General features: G+C 33.9%; 1 protein-coding gene across 1 annotated transcript; it reads left to right on the forward strand.

Annotated features, from left to right (window-relative positions):
• Positions 1 to 335: 335 nt before the first annotated feature.
• On the forward strand, positions 336 to 10,121 carry LOC138314845 (growth/differentiation factor 8-like). The gene is made up of 3 exons (XM_069255429.1): positions 336 to 1,261; positions 5,247 to 5,626; positions 7,739 to 10,121. The coding sequence occupies exons 1-3, from the start codon at positions 670 to 672 to the stop codon at positions 8,144 to 8,146; spliced, it is 1,380 nt and encodes a 459-aa protein (XP_069111530.1). The 5' UTR covers positions 336 to 669; the 3' UTR covers positions 8,147 to 10,121.
• Positions 10,122 to 12,863: the final 2,742 nt, after the last annotated feature.

Below are 12,863 nucleotides of genomic sequence, written 5' to 3' on the forward strand. Positions count from 1 at the left end.
TGGAAATTTATAACTAAAATTCCTTATGGTTTTGTAAACTTTTTATGTCTTTTAGCCAATGTATCATTCGTTTAAACATAATTTCTTAATATATAAACATTAGTATAATAGACCACGTTATTTTTTTAATTCATCCAATAAAGATTTCTGTGAATTTGGTAATAAGCGAATAAGATGATCCATACTTATACACGTCAACGGAAAAAACCTCTCCATAATCACTGGTATTGTAAATACTTTCGATGACTTATAATAATTGACTGACACTCAGTGAGAAAAAGGTATATGTAGAATGTAATCATATTTGATGTTCGCTGGCAACGAACATCGAAACACTGGCACTGAGCAATTTATCCCTTCGAAATGAAGAAGCGAGCGTTCGAACAGCTGACTGGCGAGTAACAAATACACTGTGATGCAGGCATAGTGTTTAGTAGGGGTGGGTAGAATCCACTAAATGCTTAAAGCCTAATGCTTAACCATCTGAAGAAGTCTGTCAATCTTTCGTCTGGACCTATGCTATACGGTAATTGATACGACGGTAGTTATTCAATGCCGTAGCTTGACCACTGGGTCAGTATAAAAGCGTGCTCAGGGCCGCGGCTCCGAACCATCTCTAACGTAACCGCTACACCGGAACAATCAGCTGATAGCTGTCAACGAGTAAGGATGCATCACATTTGCCATCCTCTCCTGTTCTCTGTGTTGTTCTCGGCTGTATACGCTGTAGCGATTAACCAGCCAAACAATACCTATCAGACATTAGAACAGGTTAATAAGGATCTACCTTCCATTCCAAAGCATGATACTTTAACAGATGAAATTTACGATGACGATTATTATTCTGAGTTGGCATTGGAGCGTGCTCGTGCCAAAAACAATATTGAATATGAGTATGACATGCTGAATGATACGGCGAATTCGACAGATTATTATTACTATGAAGAAATAGAACAAGTAAAAAATCCAAAGCAACAAAAGTGTCAGATGTGTACAATCAGAGACGAACAGAAACGGCACCGTGTGGAAGCAATAAAAAACAGAATTTCACATGTCTTGAAACTGGATGTACTTGGCATGCCAAACACAACAGCAAAACGATTACCAAAGGTTCCGTCGTTTTTACGATTACGTGAAAAATATGAAAATGCTCAAATGCAATCTGATTCACCAAATAGCCGAAAGGAGGAGAAATTGAGATACCAAGATGTGCAGGAGGAATATGGACAGCCGGAAAGGACATATAGTTTCGCTAGAGAACGTACGTATCATTTAACAGCCATTAGAAATAATCATATTTCAATTATGATTTAAAGTAAAGCCAAAGCAAATTCTGTTGGTTTCGATGATATTATACATGATATTATACATGTGTTAAACACACATAAAGATATTTACAAAAGCCTTGCCTGATAAATTGTATTTGTGTAATAACCATATTTTCATTTTTTGTTCATTTAATCACCATCGAATTCTACAAAACTGTACTGGGTTTGTTTCTTATCTATTATCAAACTCTAACAGATGATTTTCATCTCTTTGTGTTTTTTACTGCTATTTATCGGTAGGTAATTATTCACTAGTTACTATAATCACAATGTTATGCAAATGTTGCACCGCTAAAAAATAACTAGATTTAGCATTTATATCTAAACCGCTCTACAAAAAATGTTCAGAACAGAAAGAAATAAAAAGAAATATTTGTTCTAGATAATTATCCATCACGGTGGGTATTTCGATATATTATATATCAATATTTAGTATTTGTGGTCTCCCATTGCCATCGGCAGTTTATTAACAGTTACATTCGTACTGACACCTCACTTTAGATTACTTGTTATATACACATATATTATCATATCGTTGCCTATCTTATATAAATTTGAGTCAATTGTTGTTGTTTCTTCCGGCTACCAAGGTGTCTTTGCAAGTGTTTTGATCTGATAAACTAAATAGAATTGAGAATATAACGGTTTCTATAATTTAATAGTTTGAGACAGTGATTATAGTATCCGTCTATCATCAAATGAATAATATATCGGAATGTCAAACATTTATTTGATTTTATAACACGATAAACAAAAGTACAACTTAACAAAAAATGTTGAAAACAGTTGTTTTAGAAGGCAGTCTTTGTGCGCAAGAGCAATAGTATGAAGTATTTGCATTTCTGCATAGCGACACCCTATACTTTCTACACTAACGTCGTAAGCAACGGCAGCTTATGGGACAGATATGATACAAAGTTATGCATTTTAGCTATCTATCTAAAGATAATTCCGGTATATCGATGTTACAATCCTTACCTGGTTTAATGTTAGTTTATATAGTCCATGAGAATATATACACATGAAAACGATAACAAACCACTTATTAACATGTAATCCATAGTAATTAGAACATTCGCTGTACAATAATGGTTTTACAATACCATCTACACCAACAGAACCTCGTCTACTCAGCACTCAACACCAATGTTAGCGCTATATATTTTCCAGTTGAGAATTGTCGACAAGTGAGCTTTTTTGTACCTTAGTTTTGCCAAGATCCAGACGATAAAATCCCTATAGATGTATGTAGGTCGAGGTTATTTCTAGCCTAGGTCAGTAATCCACCGCGGCCTTCGCAAATACCGCCTATTCATCAAATCGCACTAGGACTTTTGCGGAGTGCGATACGGTTAATGTATTGTTAAATACCGGTAGATTCGTTGACATATAGACTATTATTTACACTATCTATATGCGTCGACGTATTGCAATATTACGAATTCTCGATTGGTTCTTTGAAGAGCCATCATAAGAATAAAAGAGTAGAATTTAAAATGGTTTTGTAACATTCGAAGAACTAGCTGTGGAGATTTGTCATGCTGATGAAAATATGTCACAGTGTATACACAATTGAATCTTATACCACTATAATAATTGCTGTTTCATTTTCACCATGTTGACGGTATAAGAATGTGTTCAGATCTATTCTAATGTATGTCTGCTCGTGGAAACTTCCTGTATATCTTCCATAAGAATAAGAAATATGAATAAATTATCAAACTGACATAAGTTATACTGTCGTTAGGCAACGGTCGTGTACGTATAGGATAAATTCGGTTAATAACCAAACATAGTATAGCGATACATCTATACATTCAATGTTACTCTCTTTTTCTGTATGTCCCAATATCAATCACTGAGTAGAAGTAATACTTGTTAATTTGGAATTTTAGTTAACTGAACCTTGACGAAATAAGTTAATATGTGTAGTGATTCGATAAACGGCAGCTTTATAGTAAGCATGCGTAGTTATTACAAATCTTAAATCTAAACATTACTGTAATGCATATAACGAATCTACACTTCGATTTAGTATAGTAAAACTAGAGAGCATACCACGTACACGTACTTCAAAGATTCATCACCATTGCGACAGGTACCAAATACAAAATGTATTCATTAAAGAAGGGGATCATATCCATTTGCCGAAACAAAATGGGGCATACTTATTGACAAAGCGATTTAATTAGAGGTTTTTTTTTACTTGCTTTCAATAATGATACCTTTTAATCCAGTCACTACATCAATTAAAGCATCCATTATAGCAGTTAGAAGTGATGACTATCGGCACTGAAGCTGTGTGCACAGATCATATTGCTGACGTACTTCACTATTTCACTTGTGATACCAGACGTATTGTTAAAGGACAAGAAAGACAAATTCGCTTTCAACAAGGAATTATTAAAACTGAAAAAGACACTTTCAAATATTTATTCGACATTAGATACCCTATAAATGATTAGTTTATCCGGTACTTTGTTTTCCCGATTCTGGCGGTCACGGTAAATGAGTAACGGAATATATGTTTTTGCGACCACCATTTTACGATTGATATAACTCTATGAAAATAAACATAATCAGAGGACTTCTCTATCAATATGGTAGCGACAGAGGAACCTCCTTAGAATCGATTTCCAACAACCTGCGTTTAACTCATTAATTATTCCAGAAAGAACAAAGTTAATTACAGACGTTTAACATCAGTACAGTATACGTCGTGAAGGACAGAGAAATCTCATCAGAATTCCAACATTCTGCGTTTAACTCATTAATTACCTCTATCAAGCCTAAGAACAGTGAACTAATACGGTTCAGTTTAAACGAGATGTGGTTCAAGGCTAGCAATGTGTATATCGACCCGCATGTCATCATGACATGTAGTAGTATTCTGAGCCGCTTAATTACCTAATTTCTGTCCTCCTATAGTCCATTGGGCATTCACCTCTATTGATACTGAAGTGAAATGGCGTTTTTAATGTATCCTCATTTTTCTCCGCTCACATAAAATGCTTTTGTCATGCAAGATTACACAGATTTGTCTCAAATCTAGGTCAGCTAAGCTTCATGATCAAGGCAGGGGGGGGGCGAAAATCCAAGGTTTTACGTTTAATGACATCGTAAAATCAATTAATTATACACAAATAACAACTGTAAAATAAGCAAGGTGTGTGGAATGGAATCACTTTTGAGTTGACCTTATAATAGTTTTCTAACAAAATGGATGAATGAATGAGTAATGTATCAGAGGTTAATAGATAGGCGTATTTAGACATCAGCTGAGTCAAATCAGGAAATGTGCGAACTCCAAGTAATAATTGGATCAATAAAGAGAATGTGTCATAAGCGGAACCGTATTTGATGATTTTTCGCGGTATCATTTATTCAACCTTTGCAATTTCTAGTTATCCAGAATAGCATTTGTATGAAATAATAATAATGCAAATAACCTAGGAAACGAAAGTTCATAAAAAGCAATCTAAAATAGACGTAGGACATAGACAATGCACAAAGCTTTAGAACGGATAATTATGTGTGTGTGTGGGGGGGGGGAGAAATGTGATGAATAAGATAACAAGTGATCAGATATGTTTCTTCCTCAAACGACCGTAAAAATATTTAGAATGAAAGAATAGAGATCAAAGCTGAAATAATGTTTAATACCTACATAAAAATACAAAATCCAAATGAACATTTTCTTAAAAGCAATCAAACATGGCATTAATAATGAGTGGTTGTGTAAAATAATCATCCAACAACACTATTGTGGAGAAAATGGGGGAAAATATCTAATTTGGATTAGATAAATTTCTAAATAATAATGAGACCTCCTTTTTAACCCGTATATTATTATATTACATATCATTAATGTATAGGGTACTGAATTCTTCATGGATATCTTTTTTTATTTATTTGTAGTTCCAGCTGAAATGGACCAGCAATTCCCTAATACCATATACTTTGATATGCAAGATTCCCCAGAAAAGGAAACAAACAAGGCTTTACTATGGGTGTATATCAGCCCCGATGATATAATAGACAGAAATATGACTGAAATATACGTTTACACCATCGACCCGCCCGGCAAATTTAGCAAAGTTCCAACCAAACGAGAAATCGGCAGAAGAAAACGACATTATATGAAAGCATCTGGTTGGCATCACTTTGATATACTTGACGAGGTGCAGAAATGGACCTACCGAACTCATTTGAACCTTGGACTCGTTGTGGAGGCTTTGGACGAGACAGGCCACAACCTAGTTGTACTTCCACCAACATTTGGGGATGATGATGGTTATGTAAGTTATGTTTAGTCATTTCGAGTGATAACAACGAGTATTTTTCTTCTATAGAAACCTGAATTTCATTTTTTCTCAATGTAACACTCTATAACAAGAAAATGATTATCACATAAAGTAGTTGATAAAATGGCAATCATTTCAATTTCAACAAAAAATTATTTGAATTAAATTGAAAAGAGATTGAACAACAGACAATGCCTATATAAGTTCTCACAATAGTACCATAAGGGATGACTATATCAATGTCAACAAACATTGAATAATACTATATCAATGTCAACAAACATTGAATAATAGTGCATCTACGATGAAAATAATTGAGCAAAACTTCGGTACAAGCATCGGACAAATTATAATGTATATGTTGTATTTGGCAAACTAAACACTGCATTGTCATTGTTAATGTTATCCAAGACTATCTAACGTAAAAGAGGGTATTTTATTAATTTTCCTAAGATTGGAAGAGTTTAATGAGAGTTCTTACCATTTGAAACTTTATTTAACAGTCTTTTGTGAGCTTTTGGCAAGAGAACAATACATTTTTTAGAACAATACATTTTTTATAAAAAAAATCCGATATAACCATTTTTTAAGAAATAGAAAGCAATACGTTTTAAAGGTTTTTTAAAGACAACATTTTGAAATTATTATTTTCAACATCTTATATAGTGCTACCTTGGTGTAGATTTTGAATAGAAAGATTTTCATTATTTTGATTTACGACAAATCTCATATAACTAAATTGATTACATATCATGATTCAGCAATGTTTATAGAAGACTAGAGATGATATTTTGTTATTACTTCTAATTTATTATAATTATAGTATTATTATTAATCGTTAAGTAAGAATAACCACACCTTACATTTTTTAAGAGCAGGCCTTCCTCTTTAGAAACAGCGCTTGAAAATCCAACCCCGTTAGAAGTGAAAATGTAAAGGACATCCTTGGTCCATATTATATCATTATACTTATATACAATGTACAATAGTATCAGATAACGAAAAAGATTTGTCCCGACTGAATATAAATTGGACACTTATACACCACTATTTACGGCAACCAATTATTTGTTATGTGTTGGAAAAGAATTACACAAACAAAAAGATTTCAAAGTTTTGCATAATCTTCACATATCATATGATGGACCTTTGTACTGTCAATATAAATCTCGAGTGTCTATTTAAAACCAGGAAAGCGTATCATGATATAGAATATCAGCTCGAGCGATATAGGCAAAGGTATATTACTAAATCGAGTTAAATACTATTGTACATCTGGTAATTGTATTAAGTCTATTACGACAGGTGTGAAAACGCTTCGTCAGAGTTCTGATATATAACCTTCATACACAAACACAGCTGGGAGTAAAATACACCCTTGAGTTATGAACTAGTAATCAAATATAATTCAAAGAGAAAACACACAGAATAATAATGTGGGTTACTCGGTCTCACTGTTAGTTGTTAAGCAAACAAAAACCCAAGTTAGGCATATGATTGCAGTTACACGTATTACTTCGCATTGACTAATAACACTTACATTGTAACGCGAATAAAGGCTTCACTTTGGATACCACAACCAGATTAAAAACTTTATGGTGAAATGCATGTATAAATCAACTCATTCTATAACGTATCAGCTGTGTTTGTTTAGTATGTTTACCTCCACACCTGGTTGGCTGTGAACAGGTGTGTTATGACGAAACGATAACTTTGATTCCATTGGTGATGATATTGTCACCTAACGCCCCTGTCAACCGTAATTTATCAAGTTATGCAAAAATTAAGAACATTTCAACCAGTAAATCATAAAACATATCTGAATGGAGTAAAAACGTGGCAACTTGATCGAATTTCGAAGCAATGTCCCTTAACACAAAAATGTCCAAATTTAAAAACCAATATCCAGTACTAATTATCGTCCTATACAATTATAATCAAAGTATCCTTTCGTTAAAGTAATTTATATTTACGGAAATTTTCATTTTATTTGTTTATTTATTTATCTGTACCGATCCATTTACCTTTTTAAAAATAACTATTTTGAATGCTAATTTCTATAGTTTCTTGAACGCATTTATCATCGTTGTCACTTATTACTTGTAGGAACCAATGCTTGATCTTCGCACATCGCTGAGGAAGTCTACACGCTCTAAGAGGTCGACGGAACTCTACTGTGACACACGAGAAGAGACAGCTTGCTGCAGGTATCCCCTAGAAGTTGATTTTGTCGCGTTTGGGTGGGACTTTGTGATAGCTCCCCTTACATACGCGGCTTATTACTGCGCTGGGGAATGTAAAGGTGAACAGTTAGACGATACACTTCATGCCCATGTGATTCAACAAGCACCGTCCCCAACATTGAGTCAGCCGCAGTCAGCCATAAGTAACGTCGGTCCGTGCTGCACTCCGACCAAAATGTCTGACTTAGCGATGCTGTTCTTTGATCATAACTCAAACATAGCGCTAACTAGATTGCCAAGGATGAAGGTGGACAGATGTGGCTGTGCGTAAGTGAAGAAAACCAATAGAAACAAGAACTAGGACTGTGATGTATCTGTGAATTAGTAAGAAATGTTTGTTTGGACGAACTGACGGAAACTATTTGTCTTTCAACTACCTTTCTCCCCGAACTGCAGTGCTTTCTTAAGACTGGCACTGAAAAGAACGTTTGATAAATGTCTATGAACGGGACGACTGAATAGGGCAGATAGTTTAAGAGTAATTGCATAACCAGTCTCTGACTTTACAGAGTTGGTGTGTTCAGACACGAAATCCATAGGATAAGCTCGTGTTGGGAGAGTGTGACCTTAAAGGTTATGAAGACGCTATTGTTACATTATATTGTTGTCTTTTGGTGCTTTTAGAGGTAAACAACGCATCAACGCGGTGCTACGTCATACATTTTTTGCGTCTTTCCTGTCGATCTCATTATTTTTGTCATTTTTTCTGTCAAAGTCGCTAAAGCGACACATCTTTCTGCCATAATACTATGTTAATGTTCGCTATCGACAACTCTACATAGATCATAACAACTGTGCTACAATCGCGACGCCTGTATCTCTGTATTGTGTATATGTACATGTTTGTTCTAATTCAATGTTTCTTTTAATATGTTTCCTCGGATGTTGATGTTATTAGAATTTAGTTCTAGCTTAATGAACAGTTTTTTTTTAATATAGGTAGATAATATTTTAATTGTTTACAAAATAATTGATAATTATCAGATGATATTTTATAATCGAAAATGGAGAGTTTAGCAAGGAGTTAAACTCCGAAGATTTATTTTATTCTTAACCATTTTAAATGGTTAGCACTATGTATTATAAACCATAGGATAAATGTACATCTGATGTACAAATCAAGTAGATATTGAAGTATAATTCTTCAAATAGAAACAATGAATTAATAAAAGATTTTTTTTCTTTTAACAGATATGACGCAATATTATTTCTAAAACGGATTTAATGCAAACGTAACCAATGCATTGATTTGAATACCATCATTACTATCATATTTAGATAATGTTAACGCAAGTAATGTTTTGTGTTTACAATATGTTAGACACACTAAAAGGTGTATCTTATATGACGTATGTATAATATTCTGTAATTGCATATTTTCTTCCTCTAGGTTAGTTATTTATTGTGACGTCATGTTTTTAAGCGTAACGTCATAATTTGTATAGAAAACGAAGCAATTTTTGCCATAAGTATTGACGTCACAATGGGTACCTAACCACAAGAGAGGGAACTCTGTAATATGCAAATACGGAACTCTTTATTTTCAATCTCGTATATCGTCTCATAATCTGTGAAATATTTGTTTCACTTGTCCCATATTATGTATTGCTAAATGTTTTAATCCAAATAATTTGGACCTTAGTCAATGAACTCAGTCATAGCGATTCAAACCAATAGCGATTTGTCAGGAAACATTGGCATAATGACAATTTACCAGAACATTGGTTTATATTTGTATCAGCTATGGTGCATGTGGTCAGTACTCGTGTACTGAATGTTCTTTAACTGGCGAATTCACGCCAGCCTGGTCTACAACAATGATCATCGGAGGCTTAAACATTAACGAAACAGCAACATCGCTGTGATGAATTATACAACTTGTATATATTGAAAGGCACAGAGTGCTAGACTATTTCATTCGTATGATTATATAATAGCTTGTTGGCATTTCAGCGAAGCATTAGGGCAGTAGATGTACTTAGATCATATTTCTTATCTTCATTCATGCTTCTTTTGCATTCCAAATCTCATAGTTATATGTGATTCATAAACTAGTAGATTATATGATAAAATACAATAATGTTCAATTTTAGCGTTAAACGTGTTGTGTCGGACGCCATAAATATTAGAGACCAAATGTTGAAATACGAGAAATGTTTTATTGTTGAGAATGCGGAGTGCCTTCTGAGATGTATTGACATCGGAGATCTGTGATAGAAAAAAATCATTAAATGTGAAAATTTCAATTCTGATCTTGTTGTTATTCATACAGAGAGAGAGAGAGAGAGAGAGAGAGAGAGAGAGAGAGAGAGAGAGAGAGAGAGAGAGAGAGAGAGAGAGAGAGAGGGAGAGAGAGAGAGAGAGAGAAAGAGATAGGTAATTCTTTCACTATTGATGACTTGTTTGGCAGTGCAATTACTATATATAAAGCAAACAAATTGTGTTTGCTTGTAAAAGTAAGATTATAAATTTGCGAATCTATATAACAGCGGGTTTTACCACCTTTTGATTTTGTTCGTTGATATTGAGCTGTCTTGTCCTTCTACGTTTTGTCACTAAACTTCACATTAATCAACATCAACAAAAGACGAATATACCGCATTCTCCCAAACATACAAACATGACCCTGGATATTAATAGGACGTAAATATAATAATTCAAACCAAACAACACCTAACGTACCAACTCTTTTTTGTATGTTTGTTTGTTTGATTGATTCACGTCCTATTAACAGTGTTGCGAAAAGTATAGTAAAAGTAAGGATAATATAATACCAGGTGCTTTGGAATACTAAGCGTCTGAAGATTCATTGCTAAATATGAAATGTGTTTTCTGATCAGCTTTTATTCTACATATCTTATAGAAAGCAATCGCGTTGTTTTCAATGCAATTTATTGGGAAAAGTTTCATCTGACAAGACATGGCAATTGAAACGATAACATTATCCACTTTAACAAAAATATAACTATGAAACAAATGTTTAGAGGATTATAATAGGGCCATCATCATAGGCTAATCCATGTGCCAAAATGATCATTTCATCAAAAATATACGTCAAGGTTATGTCACATGTATTGATGACATCACGTAGATAATTGTTAAGTGTTAACGGTCTTTCTCTAACCCATCAAAGACAGAAATGTCGTTTCCGTAATATAAACGTAGAGAAACCTGTGAAGTATTGGATAAAAAGTTCATTTTTTATCCGAGAGAGCACTTGCCTTACGTTGATATCTAAAAATCCTATTTTATATTCCACGAAGTATTCCATGTTTTATATGGGAAAATACATTACACGGAATAAGGCACTAGAGTTGTTTACCTAACCGATTGTTACTAATTATGACTCCTGCCATCTTCATAATACACAATGCCAAGGAAATATTACATTCAAAGAGAAACTGAAAAAAACACAACAATGCGTGTAAAATGTATATGTTGAGTATCAAACTATTATGAAGAGCTAAGATGTTATACCTTGAATATGGGTGTCCTTACGCACGAATAACAATTTTTACCCATATATGCGATAAATAAATTTCAGTAATCATATTTTAAATTATTAAAGAATATAAAAATATCAATCGACAAATGTCAATATTCAATGTAAAGGATAGCCATGTAATTTATCTAATAATCCTAAGAATATATCAATGATGGGGAGGGGGGTGGTGGAATTAAAACTACTATTTTATTTTTCACAAATACGGTTAACAATTTTCGCAGCGACTTATTTTGGCGTTTTCGTAGCTGACTATATTTTCATGCCGAATTAATAATGTGATTTTCAACTTTAAAACTTTTATAAATAGCCTCTTTAACGGCCATACATTTTAGCGAATTCCTGTCGACACCGAAATAAGCGAAATCTTATCGCATGCAAAAATAAGTTCATTATAGTAAATAGTATTCATAATCGATAAACCCTAACAATTTACACCCTATCTTGTCCACAATGCAGTATAAAGAAGACCGACATTTCTATTGTTTCGGTCATAATATATTTGACAAATAAAATGACGGAAGGATTACTCTACTGTGTCAGTTATTACACCATGAATGTCAAACGTATTATTACGTAATATATTTACGGTATCCAACAACATGTAGCTGTCCCCTTGGGGCCATCTAACCAATAATGCGCTGTCGACTGAAAGATTGTGACGTCAGCGTTCATCCTAAATCATGTACAATGTAACCTCTCTATTTTCTTTTCCCTATGAATATACGTCATAGCAAAGATATTGATACGCGTTGCCAAGAAACATAAAGAAGCCTAACTGTACATATCTCTGAATACAAATAATGGTAGATTTACCTCGCTGCCAGGCTGTCCTATTTCAGTGGACCTCAAACAGCTGATCGCTGCTGACACATGCCAATCAAAATAAAGCGAGATACAGGGGGTATTTCACTGGGAGCTAAAACTTCACAATTAGATAGCCGGCTTAGAATAATTCTAAGCGGGAGCTTCTTCAAACGCAATCGGCCGTTAATTATTTAAGAAAGTAGCTTACACAGAGAATATCTACAGTGTCAGCGATTATATCGCACAAGTAAAACGAATTAATTCCCGTGGTGCTACACATTAAAACACGAAATCAAACACGTGTTCAAAATTTGAAGGATATGTCACATTGCCTATTCAGAAGTGAAAGACAACGCAACGGTAGCCTAGCTACTTTAGGCTGGAGAGAAATGCTCGACAAGTATTTGCATTCTATATGAAATGAAAGGGTTGTTATATACATTGATGTTGCAAACACTAGATTTAGTTTACTCTCAGTAAATATGATACTAACGTGGGTCAAGTCAAACACTTGCAAGAACAACTAACAATTGGTTCAATTAAAATATGAAAATAATAAAAACTGATACCCGATATAAAACAAATACTCGAGAACATTAAAATTGTATAAATATCGGAAACCCATTCAAGGAAAATCGTTTAGTGATATGTCAGAAATCCCAGGTGGTGAAATAATAAA

This window comes from Argopecten irradians, chromosome 2 (assembly GCF_041381155.1).
Source record: "Argopecten irradians isolate NY chromosome 2, Ai_NY, whole genome shotgun sequence".
Classification (NCBI taxonomy): domain Eukaryota; kingdom Metazoa; phylum Mollusca; class Bivalvia; order Pectinida; family Pectinidae; genus Argopecten; species Argopecten irradians.

What these genes read in the sequence shown, in the direction of transcription:
- LOC138314845 (XM_069255429.1), top strand. Translation starts at nt 670, where the DNA reads ATGCATCACATTTGCCATCCTCTCCTGTTCTCTGTGTTGTTCTCGGCT. An exon ending in ATATAGTTTCGCTAGAGAAC is followed by an intron (nt 1,262 to 5,246) that starts GTACGTATCATT and finishes ATTTATTTGTAG; the next exon opens with TTCCAGCTGAAATGGACCAG. An exon ending in TTGGGGATGATGATGGTTAT is followed by an intron (nt 5,627 to 7,738) that starts GTAAGTTATGTT and finishes TATTACTTGTAG; the next exon opens with GAACCAATGCTTGATCTTCG.